The 26,867-nt window shown below is 46.4% G+C and overlaps 2 protein-coding genes across 10 annotated transcripts; one reads left to right on the top strand and one right to left on the bottom strand.

The window, feature by feature from the left end:
* Positions 1-198: 198 nt before the first annotated feature.
* NYAP1 (neuronal tyrosine phosphorylated phosphoinositide-3-kinase adaptor 1) lies at positions 199-10,862 on the bottom strand. 7 transcript variants are annotated; one of them, XM_074225318.1, is made up of 8 exons: positions 10,717-10,862; positions 9,979-10,043; positions 8,790-8,941; positions 6,325-6,671; positions 4,196-5,707; positions 3,001-3,228; positions 2,597-2,706; positions 199-1,262 (listed from the first exon to the last, which is right to left on the bottom strand). In XM_074225318.1, exons 3-8 carry the CDS (start codon positions 8,855-8,857, stop codon positions 1,011-1,013), a joined length of 2,517 nt encoding a protein of 838 aa, XP_074081419.1. In that variant the 5' UTR covers positions 8,858-8,941; positions 9,979-10,043; positions 10,717-10,862; the 3' UTR covers positions 199-1,010. The 7 variants fall into 7 exon arrangements, with proteins under 7 accessions (XP_074081419.1, XP_074081421.1, XP_074081422.1 ...); XM_074225320.1 differs by having other exon boundaries at positions 9,982-10,043; XM_074225321.1 differs by having other exon boundaries at positions 3,001-3,225; positions 8,790-10,043.
* On the top strand, positions 3,780-26,867 carry TSC22D4 (TSC22 domain family member 4). Of its 3 annotated transcripts, XM_074225327.1 has the most exons (6): positions 3,780-3,857; positions 5,562-5,782; positions 15,880-16,920; positions 19,319-19,482; positions 25,376-25,424; positions 26,105-26,867. In XM_074225327.1, exons 3-6 carry the CDS (start codon positions 16,174-16,176, stop codon positions 26,312-26,314), a joined length of 1,170 nt encoding a protein of 389 aa, XP_074081428.1. In that variant the 5' UTR covers positions 3,780-3,857; positions 5,562-5,782; positions 15,880-16,173; the 3' UTR covers positions 26,315-26,867. The 3 variants fall into 3 exon arrangements, with proteins under 3 accessions (XP_074081428.1, XP_074081429.1, XP_074081427.1); XM_074225328.1 differs by lacking the exons at positions 3,780-3,857; positions 5,562-5,782 and adding an exon at positions 11,363-11,728; XM_074225326.1 differs by lacking the exons at positions 3,780-3,857; positions 5,562-5,782 and adding an exon at positions 14,468-15,269.

Raw genomic sequence — 26,867 nt, 5'->3', positions numbered from 1 at the left:
AGAAACAGTATAAGATATAGAACAAGGGCGCCATTAAAATATATGAGGCCAGTTCTAGGATCATTATTCTTTTAATATATTATTCTGAAACAAAATGAATAATAATTTTAAAAAAGCTCCTGGTAGGTCTTGTTTTCTCTATATAATTTAAATAAATATCATTCCCCCCCACCCCCACCCCCCCTTACAATTTCTCTCCACTCCCATCATTCTTCCCTCCTTGGCCCTAGCCCCTAACTTTGGAGATTTCAGAGCAGGTCACTTTCACTACCAAATTTCACATTTTCCTGGTCTCTCACCCCCTACTCCTGGCTCTACCCTCAAGTCAGAAATACTCATAGCTAGGGGAGAGATTTGAGTGGTGAGATGTTTAGGGACTTGGGAGAAAAAAAAGCATCTTTGATTTCCTTAGTACTTCAGTACCCCATCCCCTTTTCAGTAGAGGAGCAGAAAGGGTGTAGATTTCCCCCTCTATATTAAAAAATAAATAAATAAAATAAATACCCCCCCTCCCTTTCCCAGCTTCTCTATAAAGTAGTTCCTTTTTCTTCCCTTCTGGAACTCATATGCCCCACCTCCCTCTTTCCTTATCAGCCCTTTCCCTCCCTCCCAATTTTACCATCTAACCTTGTTGGGTGAGGAATCCATAGTTCTGACAAGAGGGGAACAACCAAAGGCCCCCACTTCTAGCCCTGGTATTGCCTTCCTTCCCCTAAGTCCAGCAAAGGGGCAGAAGGTGGGCATTATTAGAGGGAACTGCCCACTCCCCAATCCTCTACCATTCCACCTAGCCTCCAGGGTCTTGGTGGTTGAGGGGGAGGTTAAATTGTTCTGTCTTTTCCTTCTTACTAACTCTCTTTCAGGAGAGACCAAGCTTCTCCCTCCCAAGGCAGGATCCCAAGGCAGGAGATGGATACTTAGCCTCCTTTAAATGGTGGTATCTTAGGAGGAGGCTGGGCATTTGTTTACCCCTTGGTCCTCCTCTGGATCTGCCCCCAATCCTGCCTCGTTCAGATAGCAGTATCCCATAAGACTGTTTGCTGCCGGCGGCATGGAGGGGTGCCAGTTTTTCGGGGTTCTGGCCCCCGTCTCCAACTGGGGAGGATGGGCATGCTCTCCTGCTTGCAGAGCCCCCGGTCCGGCCGGTGCCTTGCCTTAATTTCTTTGCAGACGCAGCGTTTTCTCTCGATCACCTCCAGCAACTTGCCATCCCTCTCTGGGGTTGGCTGGGGGGGAAGAGGCAGCAGCAGTGCAGGATGTGTCTGTGTCACTCCCCCCCATCCCCATCATCAATATGGGTTGGGGGGAGGAAGAAACAAAAAGGTCTCGTCAAGGATCACAGAATTGCTGGTACTGAAAAAAAGATACTTGTTTTCTCAACTTTTTTCTTTAATCTCCACTCAAACTCATGTCCATATACACAAACCCTGGGCCTTAGAAGATTATATAGATCACCATCCTTATTTTAGAAAAGGAAACTGAGGCCCAGAGAAGAGAAAGGGTTTGTCCAAAGTCATATAACAATGCTACAATTCCTTTCCATTCCTTTAGAAAAGTTATTATTGCAGGAATTATGCTAAGAGAGTGATTAAAATATCTGTGTTCTTTGACCCAGAGATCCCACTGTTAGGTTATATACCCCAAAGAAGCCAATAATAAGGAAAGGTCATATACATACACCAAAATAGTTTTAGTAGCACTTTTTATAGTTACAAAGAACTAGAAACAAAATGGATGCACACTTTTTAGGACTCTGATCCCTTCTGAAATTGTAGAATCAAGAACTAATTGCAAGGATGTTAATTAAGATATTAAGATACTTTGGGTAAATAACTTCAATTTTTGGGGTCTCAGTTTCCTCATTTATAAAGTGGGGGTGTTGAACTAAATGATCTTTAAGGTCCCTGACAGCTCTTAGATCCTGAACTGTGCTCCTTATCTAAAACCTTGAATTCTTATTTTTTCTTGGCTTCAAATCCTCTCCTCAGCTATATCCTCCTTCTTAAATACCTGCCATTCTGGTTCCTATTTTTCTGTGCTGACAAGACTGCTCAATTTGATCAGTCATGTGCTAGACTGTAAGAAAATTGTTTGATTGTTTCAGTTGCATCTCACTCTTTGTGACCCTATTTCAGATTTTCTTGACAAAGATACTGGAATAGTTTGCTATTTCCTTCTCTTTTTTAAAATTTTTTTTTTTTGCAAGGCAATGGGGTTAAGTGGCTTTCCCAAGGCCACACAGCTAGGTAATTATTAAGTATCTGAGGTCGGATTTGAACTCAGGTACTCCTGATTCCAGGACCAGTGCTCTATACACTGTACCATCTAGCCACCCCCCTGCCATTTCCTTCTCAAGCTCATTTTATAGATGAGGAAACTGAGGCAAATGGTGAAGTAAAGCCCAAGACCCTAGGATCATACAATGTGGAGGTTTCCAAGGTCAAATTTGAGCTCAGGTCTTCCTGACTCTAGTGCCACCTATGCCACACTATGCCACCTAGCTGCCCTCTCTATATCTCTAGACTTCATACCCAACTGCCTCTACCCATCCTTTTATTTTTCCCTAAATAAAAAAAGCACCAAACTCTCTCCTCACCTGGCTGAGGATTTCCCTGGGCTGGCTGCAGGGTCGTGGGGCATGAACAGCAGCATGGCGAACTCCAGAGGTCGAGGCTGAGCGCCCAAGGCGGTAACTTCCAGTGAAGTCTAAAAGAGAGAAATAAGGGAAGAAATAGACAGCTCTTATTTTATCCCTTTATCGTTTCTTTCTATCTTCCCATTCTAATCCCTCAGACTGCTCTCTGGATCATCAAGGATGTGGGGATAGAAATTGGGAGTGAGACATAGAATAAAAATGAAAGGCTTGAGATATGAACAAATGTAGACAACTGCGTTTCCAGAAATAAACATTATTCCCTTTTCATTAAGCGGTATGGCCCTGTCTCTGCTTCCCCCCCCCGCCATTCCCCTTCTCCCCTCCCCCCCATACGGGAATCTGACCTCCATTGCGGTGGCAGGCAGGGAAGGTTTGGCAGGGCATAGTTAGTCCCGTTCGGCTTCCTCCTCCTCCAGCCTGGTCCCCACTATGATGGGCCCTGGCCAGCATGCCCTCTGCCCCCTGGCTTCGTACAGGGATGCCTGATGGGAGAAGTTCCTTCTCCTCCTTCTCTGCCTTGCCTGGACCTTCTCCACTACTATTCCAGGCCCGAACACCTTCCACAGCCTCTGCTGGGGGAAATTAGACAATTTCAGAGCCCCTGGACCATATCAGGGACACATTAAGATGAAAGTCCAAGAGGGATTGGGAGTGCCGAAGGAAGGATGATGATGTCTAAGAAAGGAAAAGCAGGGATTATTTCTCTTTTCCCTTTTCTTCCCTTTCCACATCTCCTTTTATTCAAATCACACAAAAATTATTCCTTCTATTTGCAGTTTTAAAATACACCTCTTCAGATGTCAGAAACATCTCCCAGGACTCTCTGAGAAGGAAATAGAATGCTTTCCTAGCTTCCCCACTAACCCTTAAGCTAAATATCCTATTTGTCAATATCTTTTCAGGGTAATCTTTTGCCCCTCTCAGTTCAATTTTCTGAGACAGAGGACTAAGGACTAGAGGGACTAAGACCATGGGAAAGGGGTAGGTAAATCCTGGGTCAAGAAGTACAGGGGCAAGCTTGAACCCAAGTTCCCAGAAGTAGGCCTGGTAAAGGATTGGGTTGCTAGGTAACGACAGGGGCCTACCTCTCTTCTCCCTCCTGTCTGGGTAGGTTGTCATGGTAACAACTGGGAGGCAGCTGTGTTTGGCTTGGAATTCATGCACACACACAGGGTCCCTTCCCCCTTACATCTCCCAGAAGGCAAGTGGAGTGTATGGGGTTGGAGAGGGGGGGGAGGTTGCCCCAAAATGACATTTAACTCACTCTGGCTCTAGATTCTCCCTTTGGTTCTCCTGGCCCCCTCACTCCGATCCCCTCCTCTCTGAGCCAGTGACCTTCTCTATCTTTTTTGTCCCACCTCTTTAGTCCAATGCTCTGATACTTAGGATAGCTGTTCTACCCTGGGGATTTCCCTCAAAGGGAGTGGATTCAATTGACCCTCCTCAAACACAGTCCCTTTGTATCTTTCCCCAACCTGAGAACCTCCCTTCCCTCCCTCTTACATATCTTCCCTCCCTCCTCCCCACCTCCCAACTCACTCTCCAAGTCCTTTGCTTTCCTCCCTCTGTAGAGGACTTTTCTTTGCAGGGCCCAGCCCGCCCCAAATGTCGTTGTTCCCACCTCCTCCTCCTCCTGTTCTTCCTCCTCTGGTGTCCCTGAACTGGCAATGACATGGGCACAGGAGATGCTAGCAAATGCACCCCCATTTGTACCCTGGTCTTGCAGTTGGATCTTGACCATGGGAGCAGGAGCCCCAATCCCACAGCCCTTAGATAGTAAACCCCCTGCCTTCAGGCTCTCATAGGCTGGGGGTCTCTTGAGCCCAGCTGTGGCTGGATAGGTCCAGAGAGGGCAAACGGGACTAGTTGTAGGGTCAGGAAGGCTGTGAGAAGCCAGGCAGCTTCGATGGTGAAGCACTCCAGGCCCACTGGAGGGGGCAGCTTTCCCAGGAGGTACAGGCCTAGAACTAGCACAGAGCATCCCATGAAGGACTGAGATTTCCTTCTCTGTCTTCGGCTCCCCATCCCCCAGAGATGGACCAGTTGGTAGAACAGAGTGTGTGGTCACCTTGACTGCTGAGTAAACCATAGTATAAGATACAGCTTTGTCCTTGGGGGGTCCTGGGAGCAACATGGCTGAGGCAGGTGAAGTTGCTGGTGCTCCTGCTGCCTTGGTACAGATCATACTATGGGAATTGGGAATCTCCCTCTCCTTCTCCCCTCGAGGCTGACCAGAACCCTGAGGGGGCAGTGGTGTTGAATGGCTCCGTGCACGACCAGAGGGCCCAAGTAGCAGCAAGTTGGCAGCAGGAGGTGGAGGTGGGGGTATCTCTTGATCTTGTCCAGGCACTTGGAGAGCTGGTACAAGGACAGCTGGCTCCTTGGTGTGACAGAGAACTGGCAATCTAGAGATCCCATCCCCAGGGGTTCGGGTAGCAGGCTTGGTTTGAGGGAAGGCAAGAAGTGGGGGACGATGCTGGAGAAGGTTGGGAAAAGGTGGTGGGATTTCACAAGGGGAAGTCTTAGTAGAAGACCCATTCTGCCTGCTCTGGAGGGCAGAGGCTGGACGACGGTGGGAATGATGAGAATGAGGGTGATGCAATGGAGAGACAGCAGCTGGGGGTAGGGTTCCATTGGTCCGGCCTTCTGCTACCTCTTCAGGAAGTGGATATTTCATTTCTTCATATATGGCCTCACTCTCCTCAGAGTCAGAGTCTGGGCCAGCTGGAGGGCCTATTCCCCCTCCTCCAACAGAGGCACCCACTGGGCCTCCACTACTTCTTCCAACACTCCCTCCTCCACCCTGGAAGACATCTCCCACCATTTCAATGTAGACAGGTTCTTCATCCTGTGAGCTCAAATCATGTTCACCTACTCCTCTTCCCCCCCGGGTGTATCGCTGCAGGGACAGGGCCCCAACCCGAGAAGTTGGAGCCATTGAGCAGGACTCATCAAAGGAGACAGAGAGCTGGGTGTTGGGACTTCGCTTTGGCTTCTGAGGAGGAATTTTCCGGCTAGACTCACGGCCTTCAGTTGTTGGCTTCTGAGAACCTGAGGAAATCCCAGAAAGAAAGAGCAGAGGCTGAAATAAAACTGGCATAGAAGAATCATTAAGACATTATGAAGGTATCTCCTTTCAGGGACACATCTTTTCAGCCCTCCCCTAATCTATAGTTCCAGTCTATCAGGTTTCTGTCAGTTAAACTTCTATTTATGAATTCCAGAAAGCCTACAGTTTCTAGATCTTCTACAATAATTCATCTCCTAACCCTTAAAACGGACTTCTAAGCTAGATTTTTTTCTATTCATAGAAATAACTTATATCAGTTCAATGAAAAGAGTTATGTCCATGGAGTTAGAGGACCTGTATTCAAATCTTCCCTAATACTGCCTGTGGGATATTGGGGAAGTAACTTAATCACCCTGGACCTCAATTTCCTCATCCGTAAAATCAGGACATTATACCAGATGGTCTCTGAGGTTCCTTCTGGCTCTATAATCTAAGATCCTACAACCACCCAGAATGGAGTCTCTTGTTCATTCTAAAAATGAAACCTACCATTTCCCCCTGGTGCCAAAATGGATCCTCCCAGACCCAAAATGAACTTTTTTTTTTTCTTGCTGGATTTAAGGAAGAGGGAGTGTCATGGGGGTGAATAGGGTCTTACCTGCTTTCTTGCTGGGAGGTGCCTCAGCCCCACTGGCAGCCATGCTGAGTTTGGTGCTAGGGTGTCTCCGGGGCTTCACAGGTGGCCTCCGGGCACCAACATCTCCCCCAACTCCACTGCTCCCACCCCCACCAGTAATGCCCCCACTACTCTCCATACTCCCAACCGAATGGCAGGAGAGGGAGCGGGGAGCCATGGCACTACGGCAGGGGTGAGGGGCATGCTCCTGGGAAGCAGGCATGGTCATGAAGCCCATCCTGAGAGAGCGTCGAATCGAAGAGACGTCTCGTGCACGAACCCCGGGACCCGGCCCTGAAGGACCTGCAGGTCCTACTTCCTTACTTGCACTTGCAGAAAGAGAAGGCAGGAGAGAATCAGAGAAAAATGAGAGAGGCAGGGGCAGTTATCAGATAGGCAGAGCTTCCCCTAAAGCTACCTCTTCACCTTCTGATATATGTTACAGTATGCTGTGAGAGTGGATGTGTGTATGTGCTGCAGGTAGCAGGTGAGGAATGAGGATTAGTTCAAAGATTCATGGAAAAGGACACTAAAAGCACAAGCACTAAAGATCAGAGAGAGAGAGTTCAGGACCTCAGTCTTTAGAAAATAAAAAAGGAAGACAAAAGGATAGGATAAGGTTTTGAAGGGACAAGGAAAAGGGGTCTAATTATCCCTCTATTTGGGGTCCCATATTTCAAACAGCATCTGTATGAAATGCTTCATGTATATTTGGAAAACTGCAAAAATCTGATGTCAAGCACATTCCTCATAGAAGAAAGCATGAGTGACACACAGAGATGATGCAGACTCAGTCTCTAAGATTTGATCTGTCCCTTGGCCTCAATTTATGCTTAGAACATGCACAATGGCTTACTTTTGCACTGTCTTTCCCATCTATTTCATCCATCCTTAGACTCCCTTCCTTGTCCCCATGCCTTATGATTCTCCTTCCTCTAGCTCTCCTTTCCTTCCTCTTTCTATCATTCCTTCACCTTATTTCCTCTCCTGATTCCATGATTTATCTCCCTCCCCCCACCCATCACAGTCTCTGTGCTTCTGTATGAAAGAATGGGGGTGGGGGTGTGGTGTAGTGTAGGGATGCCAGGATGCTGGTGGAAACTGGAGGATTATTGTGGGGTGGGATCTCTGATTAGGGCCCTGTCTACTAACCCTTCATTAAGGAGAGATCTCTGCAGTGATAGCTCTGATTAATCTAATTAGCAACATTAATTAAATCCCTCAGTAGGGAGGGGGAGGGAAGTGGATCTGACTCAGTCATCTCTTGACAATGTAGCCACTGAGAGGGAAAGTGAAGGGAGTCAAGGCAGGGGGAGATAAGGACTGAAAGCTCTGGTTAGGGGAGAGCAGGGAAGGGGGCAGAGAGAGAGAAAGAGAGACCTACAGCAGAAAGTACAGAATTGGATGAGAACAGATCTTAGTGCAGTCTGAAGAGATCTAAAATAGTCCTTCAAGAAATTTTGCCTCTAAAAAAAATCTTGACTCTCTTATTTAATACTTGGACATATCTTTTAAGAGAGTTGAACTGCATGGGTTTTCAGGTTCTTTCAGCTGTATAACTGTGAACCTACTCATAATAAAACATTCTGTTCACCTTCAGATAGGGAGATGATGGGCTCAGGGTACAGATTGAGGCATATTTTTTTCCTTTTTTTTTTTGGACATGGCTAATGTGAGAATTTGTTTTGCTTGATTACACATGTTTGTGAAGGCTTTTTCTTGCTTTCTCAATAGGGCAGAGGAGGAGAAGGTGAGAGAGAATTCAGAACAGAAAATAAAACAGAATTGAATTTTAAAAAATTTTGATGTAAATCTATGATTCTAAATTAAATTTCACTAATGTTGACACTACTTTCATCCTCCATTCTATACCTTGCACCTCTTTCCTTTTTACTCAACTTTTTTTCCAGATCATGAAGATGGGAAAGGGACCTTAAAGCACCCTTATTCATTTGACTCCCTCCTTGGACCCTGGGACTGTTTATTATTGACTTGTACTATTTGAAATCAGGTGACAAAGAATAGACAGGGCAGCAGCAAGTAGATGGAGGTGGGGAAGAAGATACGGAAAGGAGAAAGGAATTTATACTTTAAAAAAAGGTATTTGGGGATGTCAGAAAGGAATTGGTAGGGGAATGATATATTTGGAGATGGTAGAAGAGGGGTGAACAAAAGAAACAGTCCCACAGTCATGGTAAGGGTAAATTGAATCACAGAGGTAAAGAATGAAGGAGTAATTTAAACAGAAAAGTTAAGATCCTGAGGATCAGAAAAAAAAGCTTAATGTAAACACAGAGAGAGCTAGGATTATGCATAGTGTGTGATTCTCTTTATCTAGGCCCTAAAAGAGAGGGGGAAAAAACAAGTAGAGGGGAGTTGACAACAAGTTGACATAAAGTGAAAAAAGTTAATGAGGAAACTGAATTAAGATCATGTCATGCCCTTACCTCCTTTTTGCCTCCTCCTCCTTGTGCTGTCTCCACTCCAGCTTGGTTTTTCGGTAGAGCAGGTTCATGTCGTAGGGCAAGAAAGAGGAGATGTGGGGCTCTGCTCAGCACCACCAGGCCTGGGGGGGCCCCCTCCCTGGGTCCTGGATCAACTTGGTTGGAGAAAAAAAATAATAGTAGTAGTGGTGATGATAAGGGTAGTTGCAGTAGTGGTAGTAGTAGTAGTAGTAGTAGTAGTAGTAGTAGTAGTAGTAGTAGTAATAGAGACCTAGCAGAAGAAATTTAAGCCAAGTGGAAACAGGACTAATATGTCATCTCTGCAGCCCTCCTATCTGGGAGATGCTTTAAGTGAATCTTGGAAGATGAATTTACATCCTAATATTCTTAATCAATTAAAAAAAAAGCCCAGTCCTTTTATTAATTTGACAGGAGTCCACTGAACATGAGCTACTTAAGAATAATAACAGGATAGCAACTTGCTCTTGTTTCAGTTCTATCTGAACCTATCACAAAAGATCAAAGTGAGTTAATGCAAAAATAACTAGGCTTTAAGTGCTTGAAGATATGCAAATCACTTTACATATATAATAATACTAGTTAACAATCTACAGTACTTTAAGAATGGCAAAATGTATTACATATATTATCTCACTTTATCATCACAACATCCCTGTGAAGTTCCCCCATGTTATAGATGAGGAAGTGAAGTCAAATAGAGGTTAAATGACTTAAGGGTCACAGATCAGATGAAATTAAAAAAATAAGATGTCAGAAATACAAAGAATAGAAGTCATGACTTGGACCCACAAAAAGAAAAGACAGAAAAAACAGACTGGCAGAGACATCCAGAGAGATACTGAGAAATATCTCAGCTCCCCAAGTGTGCAGAAACACATTGGTAAAATACAAGCATATTCTATATAGCTTTACATATACAACATATTCACTATATATGACAGGCCTAGATAAATGAGAATACATTACAAAACCAGACACACTGATGAACATGGATACAGGGACATATACACAGGTAAACAGTTCTAAAAGACAGATGTACCCACAGACATAAATACCCAGAGACACACCCACAGACTACAGACACACACAGAGACATCTACATTAATCAAACTGAATTAGACAGGCTGAAACGGAAGAGTTAATGCTTAGTGCCTTATTGATGTAGGCTTACAACCATTTTTTGTTGTCGTTGTTGTTGAGGGTTTGGGGGTGGAGGCTCAGTCAAGTTCCTAGCATCTGAGAGGAGGGAAGGGGGCCTGAGTCAGGGAACAATCGTTCTTAACCCATAGTCCAGCACCTGACTGACTAATGGACCGCCCCAACCCCCATTCCATACCCCAAGCCCACCCTCGCAGACAGACACACAGACACACACACACACACAAGCACACGCACACGGACACCTCTTCTTTTCAGGGTTTAGTCTAGGGCCTGGCCTTTCTCCTTCTCCTTGTTTGTTCCCTATACCACCTCCTTGGCATCAAGCCCCCTGACTCCCTAAGCCTTGGCTCCAATATCCTTCCACCCAATTAGATCTATGGATGAGGACAAGGATTTCTTTATTAAATCTAAGTGTTGCCCCCCTCCCCCAAAGGATCTCGGTGGGGGGTCGCGGGGGGCCCTCGGAGGGAGTCTCCAGGTTAGTTCCTGGGTCCGGGTAGCTGCCACATTCCTACCTGGCCCGACACTTCCCCCATCCTGCCAGCCTCAGCACCCCCCTTCTCCTTGCTCACCGTGGGGCCTCTTTCCCCTGCATCTCTGTACCTCCCCGATCCCCTGGACCTGGCCTGCCTCATCTCGGCCCCGAGGCTCCCGTGTCGTCCTCCACCTCTCCCCTTGCCCGAATCCCCTGCGCTGCTCAGCATCCCTTTCCCACCAAGTCCCCCCAGTTTCCCCATTTCCCTCGTACCTGGCCTGCCAGGCGCCGGCCCCCCCATGCCGGGCGGAGCCCGGAGCAGAAGGAGGAGGGAGGAAGGGAGAGAGACAGAGAGATCTGGGGGGAGCGGAGCTCGGGCCTGCCGCAGAGACAGCCCCGCCTCCAGGCCCGCCCCCAGACCCGCCCCTGGCCCTCGAACCCACCCCTCCACGCGGGCACAAGCCCGGAGAGCCGGAGAGCCCAGGGCGCGCGAGGAGCCCACGGCGGGCAGGGGCTGGCCCACAAGGAGTGGGGAAAGGATGCGAGAGGAAGGCAGCCCTGGGGCTGCGGGCCTGGGGCAGCCTCGCAGCCACCTTGCCCCGCCGGGGCCGCGCACGCTGCCCCTGTCCCCCAGGGCCTTAGCCTGGCCCGGCGCCTCCGCCGACCCAGAGCCCAAGTTTCTGGCCCTAAACCGCGATTAGCGTTGGCTTCCGAGCATCTCGGGAGCCTCCCTGCGCCTTGCCCGAGGGCGCCCCCTCGCGGCCGCGCGCGGACCTGCAGCCGTCCGCCCGGCCCTGGGCTCCTGGTCCCGGCCCCAGCCTGGCCCTGCCCCGGAGCCGCCAGAAAGCGGAGCTGGCGTTAGTGGCGCCGTGCAGGCTGGCCCAGCCGCTCTCTGGCCCCAGCTCACTTAGCCTTAAAGGGCCGGGGTTGGACGGGGCGCTCTTTTAAGACTAGCGCTTCGCAGACTGGGGTTTTCGAGTTTTGGGTCGGGGATCTGGAGTTTCAAGGAGCCCGCCTCCCAAGGGCCGGACGGCTGGAGGTGGGGCGGAGTAGTTATGTGCAGAGACCAGTAGGGGTTAGCAGGCTTTCAGAGACAAAAGAGACCACAGAGAGACAGACAGATGGCAATACGAATAGACAAAGACACCTCTCCAGCAGGCGGGGCTGTGCATCTTCTAGGTCTCCTAAAGATGCGAGAACTAGGGGGAGTGGAGCTCATCCTTCCCCTGTCGACTTCCCCTTCTACCTGTACCCGGCGCCCTAAAAACCTGGATCTTGCTTCTCTGTAAGTGTTCAAAGTAACCCTCCTCTGCTCCCCGGAAGAGCTAGGACACCATGTTTGCGATCTTTAACTAGTTCTAATCCTAGGAATTGTGGAAGGATTGCTTTTAGGGGTCGAGTGAATAGTCCCTGCAAATTTTAATTCCCTTAACAGCAGCAGCATGAGCAGCTTAATGTCTATCTCTAAAGAAAATTCTAACAACAGAAAGGCCTATTTATCTCTCCAATTCTTACCTTCATCCAACTTCTAAAAATCTGAAACCCCACAATTGGGAATTTATTCTTTTGGTTTTATCTTCTGTTAAAGTACTCCAAGATCAATGAAGTTCCTAGACAGAAGATAAAATATATCTTTTCCCTCACAGGTGACTGACTTCTAGGACAGAGTATTGAATGTATTGTCAGATAAAGTTTTTGTATCGTTGTTTTCCTTCATTGTTTTTCTTTTGTCACGGGGGAAAATTTAGTGGTAGTGGGAAAGGGGAGGGGATAGCTGTGATGTAAAGACCAAATCATAACTAAAATTAGTTTTAAAAATAATCATAAAGGGGAGGCTAGGTGGCGTAGTGAATAAAGCACCGGCCCTGGAGTCAGGAGTACCGGGGTTCAAATCCGGTCTCAGACATTTAATAATTACCTAGCTGTGTGGCCCTGGGCAAGCTACTTAACCCCATTTGCCTTGCAAAAAAAAAAACCCCTAAAAAAAATTATAAAGTATTCCTGGAAGAGAACACAGTAGTGTTCTATAAGCTTTTTGAGGACTGGAAGTTTTAATATTTTTAATATTTTAATATTTTTTTTTTGTTTCCTCAGTGTCTAGAAGCAAGTACTTCAATTTGTTTAATGAGCGTAAACAAAACAGTTTTTGACTGGGAAAATAGAAGGTAAAGACATTGATAGGGGGGCAGAGAACCTCAAGGTTCAAAGTGATATTTTTCTTACTTTGCTATTTTCAAAGTTTACAATCATAATCATCCAAAAGAATTTCCTGAAAAAAACCCCCCAACAACTTTATTTCAATTTCTGCCTTTATGAAAGCTACTGAGCTGTGTACTTAAATACTGGGACTGCATGGGAGGGAATACTGTGGGTGTGGTGGGAAAAGTACTGTGCCAAAATTGTTGTGGGAAGTTTAAAATAGGTTCTGTGGGGGTCTTGCTGCCAGGGCCTTACAGGTGAAGGGAAAAAGACAAGCCAGAGACTACTTTTAGCAGACAAAAACATACATAAATATTTTTTATATTACATATCATTTGTTCAGTTGTGTCTTACTCTTCATGACTCCATTTGGAATTTTCTTGGCAAAGATACTGGAATGGTTTTTGATTTCCTTCTCCAGCTCATTTTACAGATAAGGAACTGAGGGAAAAAGGATTAAGTGACTTGTCTAGGGTCACACAGTTAGTGAGTATTTGAGGACATATTTAAGTTCAGGAAGATGAGTCTTTCTGACTTAAGGCCCAGAACTCAATTCACACAGGGACTTATGTGTAATACAATATAAAATACACAGACGCACAGACACACGGACACACAGACACACACACACACACAGTATTAGAAATGCTAACTCAGGATTTTGAAGGGAAAAGTTCACAGGATCATAACTATTGAGCTTAAAGGATCTTAGAGGTCAATGAGACCAGTTCTCTCATTTTACTGTTGAAGAAATTGAGGCCAAATAATTTCTCAAGATTATATAACTAATAAGTAACTGAGGTAGCATTCTATTCCTTAAAAGAATTTATCTAGGGAAGACTAGAAGTCACTCCAAAGATCTATCCATCAATATAATTCATAAAGTGTCTGCTCTGTGGGAAGCATTGTACTAAGTCCTGGAAATACCAAAAAAAAAAAAAAGAGGAGGGGGCAAAAGAGAGTTCCTATCTGCAAGGAGCTCATAATCTAATGGGGGAGAGAACAACTTCCCCTTCAAAAAAAAAAAAAGAATACTTGAAACTTCCCTCCTCTGAAGATGGAGGGGGGGTTAAGTGGGAGATGGAAGGGCAGGGAATATAGTATGGAAATTACAAAGAATGCTTTGGGACATTTTTGTTGTCCAAAAGTGGAACAAGCTGTTTTACTAGTTGTGTGACCTATAACCAAGTGACTAAATCTTCTTGAGTCCCAGTTTTTTTATCTATAAAATGGGAATTATAATATTTATAATGCCTATCTCATAGAGTTGTCATGAAAATGCTTTTGTAAACCTTGAAGTCATATATAAAAACTAACAATGAATACAAAATGTCTTTAAATGGCAATGCATTGTAAGATGGGAGTTCTAAATGAGGCATGGGTGGTACTCCTTGATCTCTGAGGTTCTTTTTGATTCTGAGAACCTAGGAATTTATGAAATCTCTTTATGGCTCATCTTTGAATTTGTTTGGATGGGGTCAGGGTGAGAAGGTTATGAAATAAAAAAAATAGGAATGTGAATTCTCTCTAAATGAGGAGCTGTGTGCATAATCTCTGTGTATAGTTGTGTCCCTGCAGATATATGTGTATGTATACATGTGTGTATATATATGTGTGTGTGTGTGTGTGTGTATCTATGAGGGCATCTTTGTGAATATTTTTGTTTACCTATTCATATTTCTACAAATTGTGTGCTCAGTCAAAAAAAGATGCATATATATATATTCATATGTTTGTGTATCTCTCTCTCTCTCTCTCTCTCTCTCTATATATATATATATATATATAGTGTGTGTGTGTGTACATTTATATAAATGTTTCTCTATCAGTTGTATATAGACATTCATCTATGTCCCTGTGTGACTTGATCCTTCTTAAAACCCAGTCTTTACTTTCTAAAATCTTGAGAAGAGCTTACCTAACTAGACAGGTGTGGGGTTAAGAGGACCTCTTCTTTCAGCAGCAGTAGTTCTGAAGGAGAGCCAGCTGGCAGAGAGCCCCTAGAGGAGGGCCGGCAGGCGGGAGAGAGAGTGAAAGAGAGGAAGAAGGGAAGGAGGAGGAGTAGAACTGCAGTCAGCAAGAGGAAGAAGGGAAGGAGGAGGAGTAGAACTGCAGTCAGCAGGCCTGAGGAGGCAGGACTTCCTGGTGTGGGGGTTGTCAACAGCTCAGAGAGAGAGAGAGAGAGAGAGAGAGAGCGCGAGAGAGCGAGAGAGCGCAAGACAGACAGACAGAGACGGAGAGCTAGGGAAATTGAAAGACTAGAGACGAAGAAAGAAGACCTGGAGACAGAGACACATGCTTGGCAAGCACTGCTGTCAGAAGAGAAAAGATTCCAGAGAGAGAGTAGCCCTCGGTTTCTCTCCAACCAGCTGTGCTTTCAGACCTAAAGGCCCTTCACCACCATAAAGGCCATATTCCTCTGGGACTGAGAACTGAGTTTATTATTTTTTGGAAAACAAAGTTGTTGGGGAGATGACTTGTGGGTCAAGGAGAGGCTTCTATGGATTGTGTGGCCTCTGACCACTACCCACCTCCTCCCTTTTCTTCGGGCTCAGGCTGGGAGGCCCCACTTTCCTGTTCTCCTGTGGATGGTCTGTTGGGACATCTTATGTTGCCAGGATCCCCAGGTCAGTTCTCTCTGTGATCTGTGTGTGTGTATGTGTGTGTGTGTGTGTGTGTGTGTGTGTATGTGTGTGTATGTATGTATGTGTGTGTGTGTGTGTGTGTGTGCTTCCCCACTTGGGGAAGTCAAGGGTAAGCAGAAGAATCTAAGTTTTAGCCCCTCCATAGATTCTGAAATGGGTGGTGACAGAACTCAAGGAAAGCTTTCCTCTCCCCTCCACCCCAAGGTAGGCTAGGGTGTGAAGGCCCATGCCAGGCTGGGTCTATGAAGTAGTGAGTTCACCTCCCTTTCCTGTAGACCCAGATTCCTTGCTGCATCTCACACTTGTATCTCAGCTTGTCTCTTTCTGTACAGTGTCTATGTGTACCATTAATAACCAGTGTAATGTTTTTCTGTCTTTACTTCCTCCAGCTCTTTGTCTTTACCTTATTCTGTTTCCCATTCTGTCCTTTTTTTTTCTACTTCTTGTGGTTCCTCTATCTCTCTTTGGTGGTTTCCCTCTTTTCTCCCCCACCCTGATCTCCACTGCTCTCCCCACAGAGGAAGCACCCAGAGTGTCTTGCTCCCCCTACAACCACTCCCTCCCCCAATGACTGTAATTTTTTTCCTCCTAGTTTGCAAATTCAGCTCTGGAGTCCAGCAGCAGCAGCAGCAGCAGCAGCAGCACTGGCAGCAGCAGCAGAAGGAAAGTCTGCCCATACTCGAAGCCGCACACCTTCTCTCCCTCTTATTCTTCAATTTCAGAGGCAGCCTCAGGTCCTTAAACTCTCCCAGCTATGTTGGACCCTGATGTTCCCAGAGGTCCTGATCCCACAGCTATATGGCCCCCTAGTGCCAGGGGAGCCTGAGTACTTCCTGGAGAGAGGCCTCTCCTCTTTGCATAGCCCCTGTCCCATTTCCTAGGGACCATGAGTGGGGGTAAGAAGAAGAGCAGTTTCCAGATCACCAGTGTCACCACAGACTATGAAGGTCCTGGGGGGTCTGGGGGAGGAGACTCCCCTACAGCTATGGTTTCCACCTTATCCACACCTCGTCTTCCCAATGGAGAGCCTAGCTCAGAGCTGGGAGGCAAAGGGACTCCTCAAAATGGCTCCCCACCTCCTGGAGTTCCAGCATCACGTTTCCGAGTAGTGAAGCTTCCCCAGGGACTAGGGGAACCATATCGCCGAGGGCGCTGGACATGTGTGGACATTTATGAGAGGGACCTGGAAACCCCTGGGTTTAGCAGGCTCCTGGAGGGAGTTCGAGGAGCCACTGGAGGGACTGGGGGTCGCTCTTTGGACTCTAGGCTAGAGTTATCCAGTTTGGGCCTGAGTTCCCCAAACACCCAGCCTCAGGGCCCAACCAACTGGCTTCGCCCACCCCCAAGTTCCCCTGGTCTTCAGGCCCGATCTTTCACTGGAGGGCTAGCCCAACTGGCAGGGGGCAAGGTGAGAGCTGAAACTCCTCCACCTCTTATAGTTTCCCCACCCCAGCAGCACCCTCCAGAGTCCAGTGATGGGGACAGAACAGGGGTACCGGCACCACATGCCTCAATTCAGCTGCCCACCCTTCGGGTAGAGTCAGAAGTGGGGACCCCAGCAATGACTCCTCCAATTACCAGGAAGAAGGATGGAGCCCCTTTGCAGAGAAAAGAGGGGGAGGAAAGAGGCCAGGTAAGAGGCAAGGGTGGGAGTTCCTCCTTGAACTTTTATTAATCTCATACCTTGTCCTTCCATTCTGGACTCCAGTTTCCCCTCTTTATCTATACTGTGTTTCTCTCTCTCTCTCTCTCTCTCTCTCTCTCTCTCTCTCTCTCTCTCTCTCTCTCTCTCTCCCCTCCCCCCATACCATCCTTATATTTGATTTTTCCATCTGTGTAACTTGTTCTTATTACTGCTCTGTGAATCACAGTTCTCATCCCTTCTCTGTTGGCTCATTTTCTCTTTCTCTTGCTTTCTTCCCCTTCCCACCATCTCTTAACTTAGTTTCTTTCTCACTTTCACTTCAATGTTGTCTTTTTTTCCCTCCCTCTGTTTCTCTCCTTCTGTTCTTCCCTTTCTGAGTTATATTGGTTTTGCTGGACAAAAGTTTCAGAACAGAAGTGAATTGGGTGCAAGGGATCTGACCATGGAGCTGCCTAAAAAGAGCTCTTTTGGGGGTTACTTGGAGGGGGGGGGGTGAGACACAGCTTCCTTCACTCTATCATCCTGTGATTTCCACGTCTCTCTGGCATGTTTTTTCCCTAGTAAAGTTAGGCCACTTCTGTTCTCTCAGTTTTAAGACCTAAAGGACCCTGAAATCTTTATCCCACCTTCTTCCCAGCCCTTAGACCAAGGTTGACTCTCCTTCCATTGGAATCTTTAGGCCTGGGAGGGAGGGTATTTTCAGGGACCTGCAAACACCAGACTTAGTTTCCAGACCCCTGCCCAAACTTTCCAAATATTGTTATAGGTTTGGAAGGGGTGGAACAAGGGAGAAGAGGACTAGAGGAGATAGGTAAGAAAAGTGAAATTGTATGTTTTTTCCATTTCCAAAAGAGTAACAGATCAGAGAACAGGGTGCCTGGGTCCCTGGAGGATCCTGTTGGAGGTCAGGGTCTAGGTCACCTAAATCCCTGATTAAGGAATAGGTCTGGGGAGGCAAGACAACTTTAGATCTTGGATAAAAGGGAGTTTTGTAGGAAAATGAAGATGAGGCCTTTTCCCCTTCCTAGGCCCCTGAGCACAAACCACTGTGTAAAAATAACCTGAGACTGAGTGTCTGGGCCCTGCCAGGACTGGCCAGGACTGGCTTACCTCCTCCCCCCCCAACCCCCCACAGCCGCACGTTCACAGGTCTTTCATCACCACTACCACCCCTTATTTGCCTTCATTTAGTTCATTCCACTACTGATTTCTTGGGGGGGGGGGATAGAGGCTTTTTTTCTACCCTTTGATCCCTCCCCTCAGACCCTCTTGATTTCCAATGCCCCTAGCTTCTGTCTCTGCCACTTAGAGCCTGCCTGGCTCCAGTTATTCACTATATTCAGCCATTGCCTCCATTCTCCCCTCCACTCCTTCCATAATTCTCCAACTCTTTTTTATTTAAAACAATAACAATCTTCTGGTTACTTTCAGTAAATAGCACTCTACCTTTCTTTCTTACCAACCTCTTTCCCCATACCTTCACTGTTGGGGGGGGGGGGGTCAAGGGGGAAGGAAAAAGCCAGAGAGCAGACAGAAAGGAACCAAAGCCCCCCTTGAGGACAGCCCTTTCTCTCCTCCAGGATACCAGTCCCAACCGGAAACTGCCCTGTCCTTCTGGCAGTTCCTGGGTTCTCTGTTCTTGAGTTTTCCTAGAAGCAGAGGCCTCCTGGGGCCTCACAGAAGGAGACTTGTTTCTTTTTCTTCCCCACCCCTTCCACTCCCCTCCCCTCTCCTATTGCATCTACCCTCTATGACTCCACACCCATTCTATATCTTTTCCCAGCCTCTCAATAACAGCAGTGTAAAAGGGAATAGAATACCTAAATCTTGAGACAGGAGCAGTGGTTTAGTGGGGATGGGAACTGAGAACACTATCATGTGGACCAGCAATGGAAGGAAACTTGAGGGAGGTATAGAGGAATGATGTAGGCAACCCTCCTCACTATGTTTCTGACTAGATTTCTCAGGCAACTAGTTGATACTTAGCCTATGCTGGGGATTCCATCTTTGAGGTGGTTGAAGGTGAATTAGGTGGTTCGGATATAAAAGCTTCTTTTAACCCCTGCCCTCCTACCCCCTTCCAAAGTATATGAATTTCAGTACCTTGTGATCATAGAACATATTCAGCAGATCACTTAGGCCTTACTTGTGATCACAGGTCACAGAGAGAAAGCTGGGCTAGAATATGAGAGGTAAGGTGACAAATCCAAATGACTAAATATAATTTAGGAACTTGGGTTTCTTTCTCTTTTGGTGTACTGTGTGTGTGTGTGTGTGTGTGTGTGTGTGTGTGTGTGTGTGTCTGTGTCTGTGTCTGTGTCTGTGTCTGTGTGTCTGTGTGTCTGTGTCCGTGTCTGTGTCTATGTCTGTATGTTCCTCTTTCTAGCTCCCTCTCCGAGGTCCCAGCTCTGGCTCTCCAGCCCTCTCCCTCCTCCAGGATACCAATCCTAACCGGAAATCCTCAGACCCCTTTGGAGCCTCTGCTCAGCGCCTGAATCTGGCTCGATCCATGCTTGCCATTGGTAGCTCCCTTGATGGTGATGATGAAAGGTAGGAGGGACTTTTCGTTTGAAATAACTTGAGGGAGGGTTATTTTTTCTTTTTGACTGGGACACAAGAACTTTATATAAATTTTTAATTTAAAAAAATTTTTTTGAACTGGGAGAGATGGAAAGAAGGAACACAATTTATTTTAATAGGATTGGGTGTGGGAATGTGATTTGTGCCTGAAAAAACGTGAATTAAATAAACCCACCTTCACCCTCAATTGAAAGCGTGGCTAGGAAGATGACTTAGGTCTGGAAAACATGAACTAACTGAACAAATAACATCCTTACCTTCAGTGAAATGAATGGGTGGGTTATTCTATTTTGGTAGAAGCACCTTATTGTTCATTCTGAACATGTCAAGTTCAGGAAGAGACCAGGGAATTACATTAGATTTTCCTTCACTACCAGGCAAAGAAATGGGGTTTCCTGTTTAGTTCTCTGAACCTTGGGAGTACCTAATCAATCTCGGTGCTTAGGGAAAGCTTTGATTGTAGTCCCATATCCAGGAGCCCTTCTTCTTGCTGTGGAGGAGAATTTGTTGACATGCAGATAGATGGGCAGGACTTCCTTTAGGGGAGAATGGCCGAGCACTATTCAGAGGCAGGAAGGAGGGCAAAACTTCCTGTTACAAGGGCCAAATTTCAACATTTGACTGTCTGCAATCCCTAAAGGGAGGTAGTAAAATAGAGACTACTGGGCAGCTTGATTTTTTTGTTATGGATGTACTGGGAGCAAGGTAGAAAAAAATAGTTAATTTTTTGTTTTATCAGGGAGATGGAGTGGGAATTTCTGTTTTTAGAATTATTTTAGGGAGTAGGATTTACTTGTTTGGAAGGTGCTAGGACTTTGAGAGTCAGGTGCAGTTAGGTGAGTGTTTTAAGTAGGCTTCCTAGAGGCCACACCTTCCTCTTTAGGTCTCTTCTTTCCAGCCTTAGGGAAGGAAGATTGTGGAGAGGATAATAGAGTAGGGGAACCGTAGGTAAATCAAATAAGCTTGGTCTGTGAAAGAACTCATAAGATATGGAAAGATGTGGAAAAAAGAGGGGAAAGGAGAGGAAAGGGTCTGCTAGGCAAGCTGAACAGGGCTGTTGTGGGTTCAGGAATGTGTGAGGTGTGAGGTCTGACACCATGTGGCAAGTCACTTGATCCTATCATGGCTACTCCCTTTTGTCAGGTTCCCTGGCAAGAATCAGCTTCAGTTCTCTCTCCGCTCTGTGTTCTTCTTGACCTTCAATTCTTTATTCTTAGTCCCCTTTACATTTCAGTCTCTCTGCATCTGTCTGTCTCCGTTTTGGCTTCTGAAGCCAATAATCTCTCATGGAGTTCCATTCACTGAGCTCTTCCTTCCCACTCCCTCCACCCTAGTCGAACTGGTTGGTTTTCCCAGTCTCAGCTTTCCCCAGTTCTGCTCTGGGGCCCTGGCCCTGTCTGGCTTCTTTTGCCCCGCCTTCCTGGGCCAGCTGGTTTCGGTTGAGTCCCCCGGCTCAGGTTTGGGGTGTGTGGGTCTCACCCCACCTCTTTGTGCCTGGGGAGAACTGGGGGACACATTGTATGACTTCTTCCTAAAAGGAAAACTGGGACCAGAGAACTAGGGTGCTTTGGTAAGGGAATGGGAGTTGGGAGGGAGAGCTGGATTAGAGAGAGCCTGGGTTCTTTGTGAAGTGTAGGGTTTGACATGATTAAAGTGGGGACCAAAGGAACTGCAATCTGATTAGGAAAAGGAATCAGAACCCAGTTGCCTAGACTTGAGAGGTGATGAGGACAGTAGTTTCTAGTTTTCCTTTTCTCTCCAGGATAGTCATGGACGCTCTTTTTTTCTAGTCAGGGCAAGGAGCCAGGTCTTTGCCCTTCCCTTGCCTTGCACCACTCTGAAGGCAGCCTGGATCCAGGAGAGCAGAGAGGTTTGGATACCAGTTGACTGGCAAAAGGCCCAAACCTTGGGGTCTGTTCAGAACTCTGAGTGGGGAGTTACCTTCTCTCTCCCCTCTCTTTCTGCTTCTGTTTATCTCTAGTATCAGCTTTCCCTGCTCTGCCTTCCCTCTCTTTATCCCTCAGATCACTAGGGCTCTTACACTTGTCTCTTTAAACCTCTGTGTGCTAAGACCTTCCTTTCTAGAGCAAGAACAATCTCTTTAGCTCTCCTTCAGTGATGGAGAACATGAAGTCCCAGGACCTGTGTTCAGATTCTGTTTCTTATTAGTCAGATGATAATCTGACTCACCCTAAAATGAGAATTCTGTAAAAATAATAGCATCTGGGGGCAGTTAGGTGGCACAGTGGATAGAGCACTGGCCTTGGAGTCAGGAGGACCTGAGTTCAAATTTGACCTCAGATACCTAATAATTGCCTAGCTGTGTGACCTTGGATAAGTCACTTAACTCCATTAAATAAAAAATCAAAAATTAAAGAAAAGCATCTGCCTTATGGGTTTGTTGTAAAGATTTGAAAACCTTAAAATGCTATGTAAATGGGGTGGCTAGGTGGCGCAGTGGATAGAGCACTGGCCTTGGAGTCAGGAGTACCTGAGTTCAAATCCAGCCTCAGACACTTAATAATGACCTAGCTGTGTGGCCTTGGGCAAGCCACTTAACCCCATTGTCTTGCAAAAACTAAAAAAAAAATGCTATGTAAATATGAACTGTTATTGTTGATAACCATTGTAACCTTGGAAGCCCCTCTTCTATAAAATGTGGTAATTGTTCTTGATGCTCTCTAAAGTCTTTTTTAGATCTGAATCTATGATCCCAAGCTTCAGGTATCCTGCCCAACATGTCTGGGCTGTTTTTATTAGAGCTCCCTTAACATGACTCTTCCTCCCAGGAATCCTAACTGTCCTTGGATATCCCCCCAATCTATCCTCAAGCCTACTTCTTGGGACATAGACTTTTAACTCTCATTCTCAGAATGTGGTACATGGATTATTAAATCGAGGGGCTGTCAGGATACAGGCACAAAACTAAGCAAAAACAGATCCCTGTTCAGTGGTTCCTGGTACTGTCCTGGAATTTACATCTTTTTATCTGTTCCAGTCCCTTCCATTCTTCTCCTCCTCCCATCCCACATCCTTATTTGACAGGCCCTGACCATTTCAAAACAAGGAAGGCTATTCTCCTCCAGAGTGGCCTTTATGGAACAGCTAGGTGGCACAGTGGATAGAACACTAGCCCTGGAGTCAGAACTTGAGTTTAAATATGATCTTAGACACTTAATACTTAGCTATGTGACTTTGGAAAAATAAAAAAGTACCATTTAGGTGATTTGCAGGCTGCTCCCTTGCTTTATTCATATTTATAATTTGACAAAGTACTTTAACAAATATAAAGTAATGCACAAATACTTTTTTATAGCATGAATTAATAATTTACTTAGAAACCTCATTGATGTTCCATTACAAACACCTGACTAACCTGCTCATTAATTTTCTGAATTTTTTGGGGGGAAGGGGGAAATGTTACCAGTAGGGTTAAGTATTAGTAAGGGGTTATTTTGCTCCATTGTTGTGTTTTTGAGATTGAATTTGAAAACTATGCCCTTTTCCTCCTTTTTAAGTCCTATTCTTTAAGGTCTCCCTGTTCCTTTGGTTACACAGCATCCACAGATGACTAGCACCTTCTTCACCCAGAGCCCTTGGATAGGAAATGGAAAATACCCAGATCTCTCAACTCTCTTCCTAGCCCTAAGGCTTGTCAGAGGTCAACTTGAAGCTAGTCCTGGTCCCTCATGGAGAGTACCTGAATCCACTTGGTAGGGGAGGGACTGAGAGGGAACAAAAAGCTGTAGCTACAGGCTTCTGTGAGTGCTAGGGGGTAAATTAGGGGTGGGGTGGGAAGAGAAGGGGAGAGCTAAAGAGCATAAAATGGGAGGAGGGGAAGATGAAAGGGAGGTGGAACTCTGACTGAGAAGCAGTACATCTGTGTCCTGGAATTGAGTTTAGGGAACTAGGGAATTAGGGAAAGGGTTTGTGAATGGGGGAGAGTACAGATTTGGATTGAGGAGAGGACAGAATGCCTAGTCCTAAAAAGAGAGAATGGTCTTTGGATAGGAGAGAGTATAATATTGGCAACTGCCATGGCAAGATAAGTGGGTCCTGGAAAACGAACTGGGATCTGAAAAAGAGAGCAGTCTGGGAGACATGATTGGGTTAGGGTTAAGAAGTCAGAAGACTTCCCTCAGTTGAACTAGAGCCTCAGAAATCCCTAGATTTACTCACTATTGGATATGCTGGAGGCTGGCTTGTCCTCTTGTGGTCATTTGTTAAATAGCAGATTAGGACCACAGATCCCTGCACTATATTCTTCATCTAAAAAGTCCCCTGTTCTTTTCTCAAAACCAGGCATTGCTATACCTAATTTTCAGCTTCCCTCTTGATACTCATATACCCTGATCTCCAGACTCTCTTCTCTTACGTAAAGGCTTTGGATTCTGTTTTTGTTGCCATGAAAATCCTCCATAGCCTTTCTACCAAGCTTAAGATAGCCCTTGTTGCAGACTGAATTGTTGCTCCCATAGCTACCTTACATCTGATAGAGGCCAAGAGGAAGGTCAGAGCAAACCTCTGTGGGGGATGGGGGGAGGCAGAAGAAGAAGCATTAAGGCATCTGAACCTGAGAGACAACTCCTCTATTCCTGAGGCTTTTCCCAATTCTCTATCACTCCCTCCTGTCTTAACCTTGGGGATTTTGTCCTCTGAATTCTTCAGAACCATAAGGGATTTTAAAGCATTGTGAGACAAGAAAGGGACAGTTTCCTGATTAGAGTAATAGGATGTCACTGACGGTGAGGAGAGAATCCAGTCATCTTGTCCCCACAGCCTTCAATCTTCTTTCAGGGACCCAGGCTCTTGGTACTCAGGCAAGGGGTCTGACTTTTCCCTAGCTCCACCCACCTATCTTCCAGCTTCTGGGATCAGTGCCAGGGTGAGCAGGGGACACTGGTATTGTCCAGCATCTGGGAATTCCCACCCCCAGTTGGGTCTGGCCCTGGGAGATGAGGCCCGCCCACTGTGAAGCTTTAGGAGAAGGAGGGGAGATCCTCGTGTCTCTAAGGAGCCAATAGCAGCTGGGCCTACTCTTGGGGGGGGGAGGTGTATATCTTCAGTTCATCCCCAAAGACTCCCTTCTCCTTTCCGCTTGCCTGGTACCAGACAGACCTGGATTTGCCTGGGGGGCTCTCATGCCCCCCAGGCACTACTGATACAGCCCTCTCCCTCTCAGTGGGGCTTGGCGCTCTCATTTTCCTCCAGAGATGGCCCATCCAGGAGTGTCTGTTAAGTCTCTGGTATCATCCTTTGAGACTCGAGTAGGGAGGGTGAGCCCCTGCCTTCCCCAGAGAAGGGGCTGTGTTTCCTCCCCTTGCTCCCCTCGGGGGGCATCCCCCATCCGCTGTGCCCCTGGACCTCCACCCCATCGGGGCTTAGGGGGACCTGGGCATCGGCCTTCACCTCGAATGGGGTTGGATAAAACACTTCTCTCTCTGATTCTCTACTGTCACAGGTATCTGGGGACTGGGGGTGGGGGTGGGTAGGGGAGCAGGGAGAGGCTAGAACATGGAATTGGGATAGATATGGGAATTAGCAGTTAATATCCTGAACTCTTGGATCCTAGGAGGGTCAAAAGGTAAGAACATAGCCTTGAGAGCTGGAGTGCTTGAATGTTGGGAAGGCAATGGAACTGGATGGAGAAAACCAGAGTCTGTTTTTTTTTTTTTTGGTCCTAAGAAAGGACTGTGCAGTGGAGAAGAGGGTAGAGGGGGGATGATGCTTAGGGTTAAGAGGTTTGGTTACTTCATTACTAAGTGGGGAAAGCCAATTGCTAAGGAGCCTCAACACCTGGATTCAGGGTGTTTCATTTCCTTTTCTTACTTCCCACCTTACTATCTCTCTGGTCTCTCTCTAGTGGTTCTGGAAGCATGGTTGCCATTGACAACAAGATTGAACAAGCCATGGTAAGGGCATTAATTTTATTTTGAGGAGTATCATAGTTCATCTGTTCCTTAGCTCCTTGTTTCCTGCTCTGTTCCCTGTTCATTGTTCTTAGTTCAGACCCTATTCCCTGTCCCTAGCTCCAGTATCTATTCCTAATTTCGATTCCTAATTGTTCCTGTTTCTAATATCAGACTGTCTTTTTGTCTATCTTTTTCTTCCTTTCTTGTTCCCAGCCCCCTGTTGCTGTCCTTGATCTTAGATCTCTATCCCTGGTCCCATTTCTGGAACCCATGATACTAGAGTTCTTGCTCTTTCTCTCAGGACCAGGCATTAATGTACCCCATTTTCCTGTATGGCTCCCTATCTTGGACCAGGGAAAGAAAAAACCAGTCCTCCCTGCCCCTTACCTCCACCTATATCAAACTTGGGGCCCAGATAGAACTGATCTCAGTACCATCTAGGTCCAGGCCAGTGAGAATCATGATAGATAAGTAATTGTACATCTGTATTATGGAATAGGCTAGAGTATGGGGCAGGTAGTGAGGAACCACAGTAGGCACTTCCATTCACAACTTGTACAAACTCCAACTCCACACACATTCAGCATAAATATTCCAATAGTTGACTCTGACTACCCTTTTGCGTCTTTCTATATCTTTGTTTCATTCCTCCCGGTCCAATCTTCCTCTAATCTTTGTAGGACTTGGTGAAGTCTCACCTCATGTTTGCAGTTCGTGAGGAGGTGGAGGTCCTTAAGGAGCAGATCCGAGAACTAGCTGAACGAAATGCAGCCCTGGAGCAAGAGAATGGATTGCTCCGGGCTCTGGCCAGCCCTGAACAGTTGGCCCAACTTCCTGTCTCTGGGACCCCTCACTCTGGACCCCTTGCCCCAAATGGACCCTCCTCATGAGCCTCCCTTTCCTCACAATGTGCCTTTAAGGGCTGTCACTGGGATGGAGACCTCAGTGTTCTAGATTCCCAGGCCTTTTTTGCCTTCTCTTTCTATGCAGCTTTAATATTATGAGAAACGGTGATAGAGTATTCAAGGTTGAGTACAGATTTGACTTCCATCTCCCGACCTTTCATCAGTCCCAAGGATCTGGGCCAATTTTTCCCATAGATGAGGGGCAGGGCCAGAATATACATAGGCCTGGATGGGGTAGGGTTTCAGGGTTGAGGTACAAGATGGAGCTTCCTATCTGTAAGATTGGGCTCCCAGTCAACTTTTCCCTTGCTCTGGGTGGTAAGCAGCATTCTCCCTCCTCAGTTCTCTAAGTATCTTGAACCTCCCCCCCCCCAAATTAGAAGGACTCAGAGGGAGCTGGGTACTTCCAGGCAAAGACCACTTCTCTATCTCCCAAAGTCCCTCCATTGGGTTCGGCCAAGAGAGAGGGGGTATAGGCAATGTCCCAAAGTTCTGGGATTCAGGTTGTTATTAAAATATAATAAAAAATCAGAAGAAA

Source organism: Macrotis lagotis, chromosome 2 (assembly GCF_037893015.1).
Source record: "Macrotis lagotis isolate mMagLag1 chromosome 2, bilby.v1.9.chrom.fasta, whole genome shotgun sequence".
NCBI lineage: Eukaryota > Metazoa > Chordata > Mammalia > Peramelemorphia > Peramelidae > Macrotis > Macrotis lagotis.
This window is presented reverse-complemented; position numbering and strand designations above follow the sequence as displayed.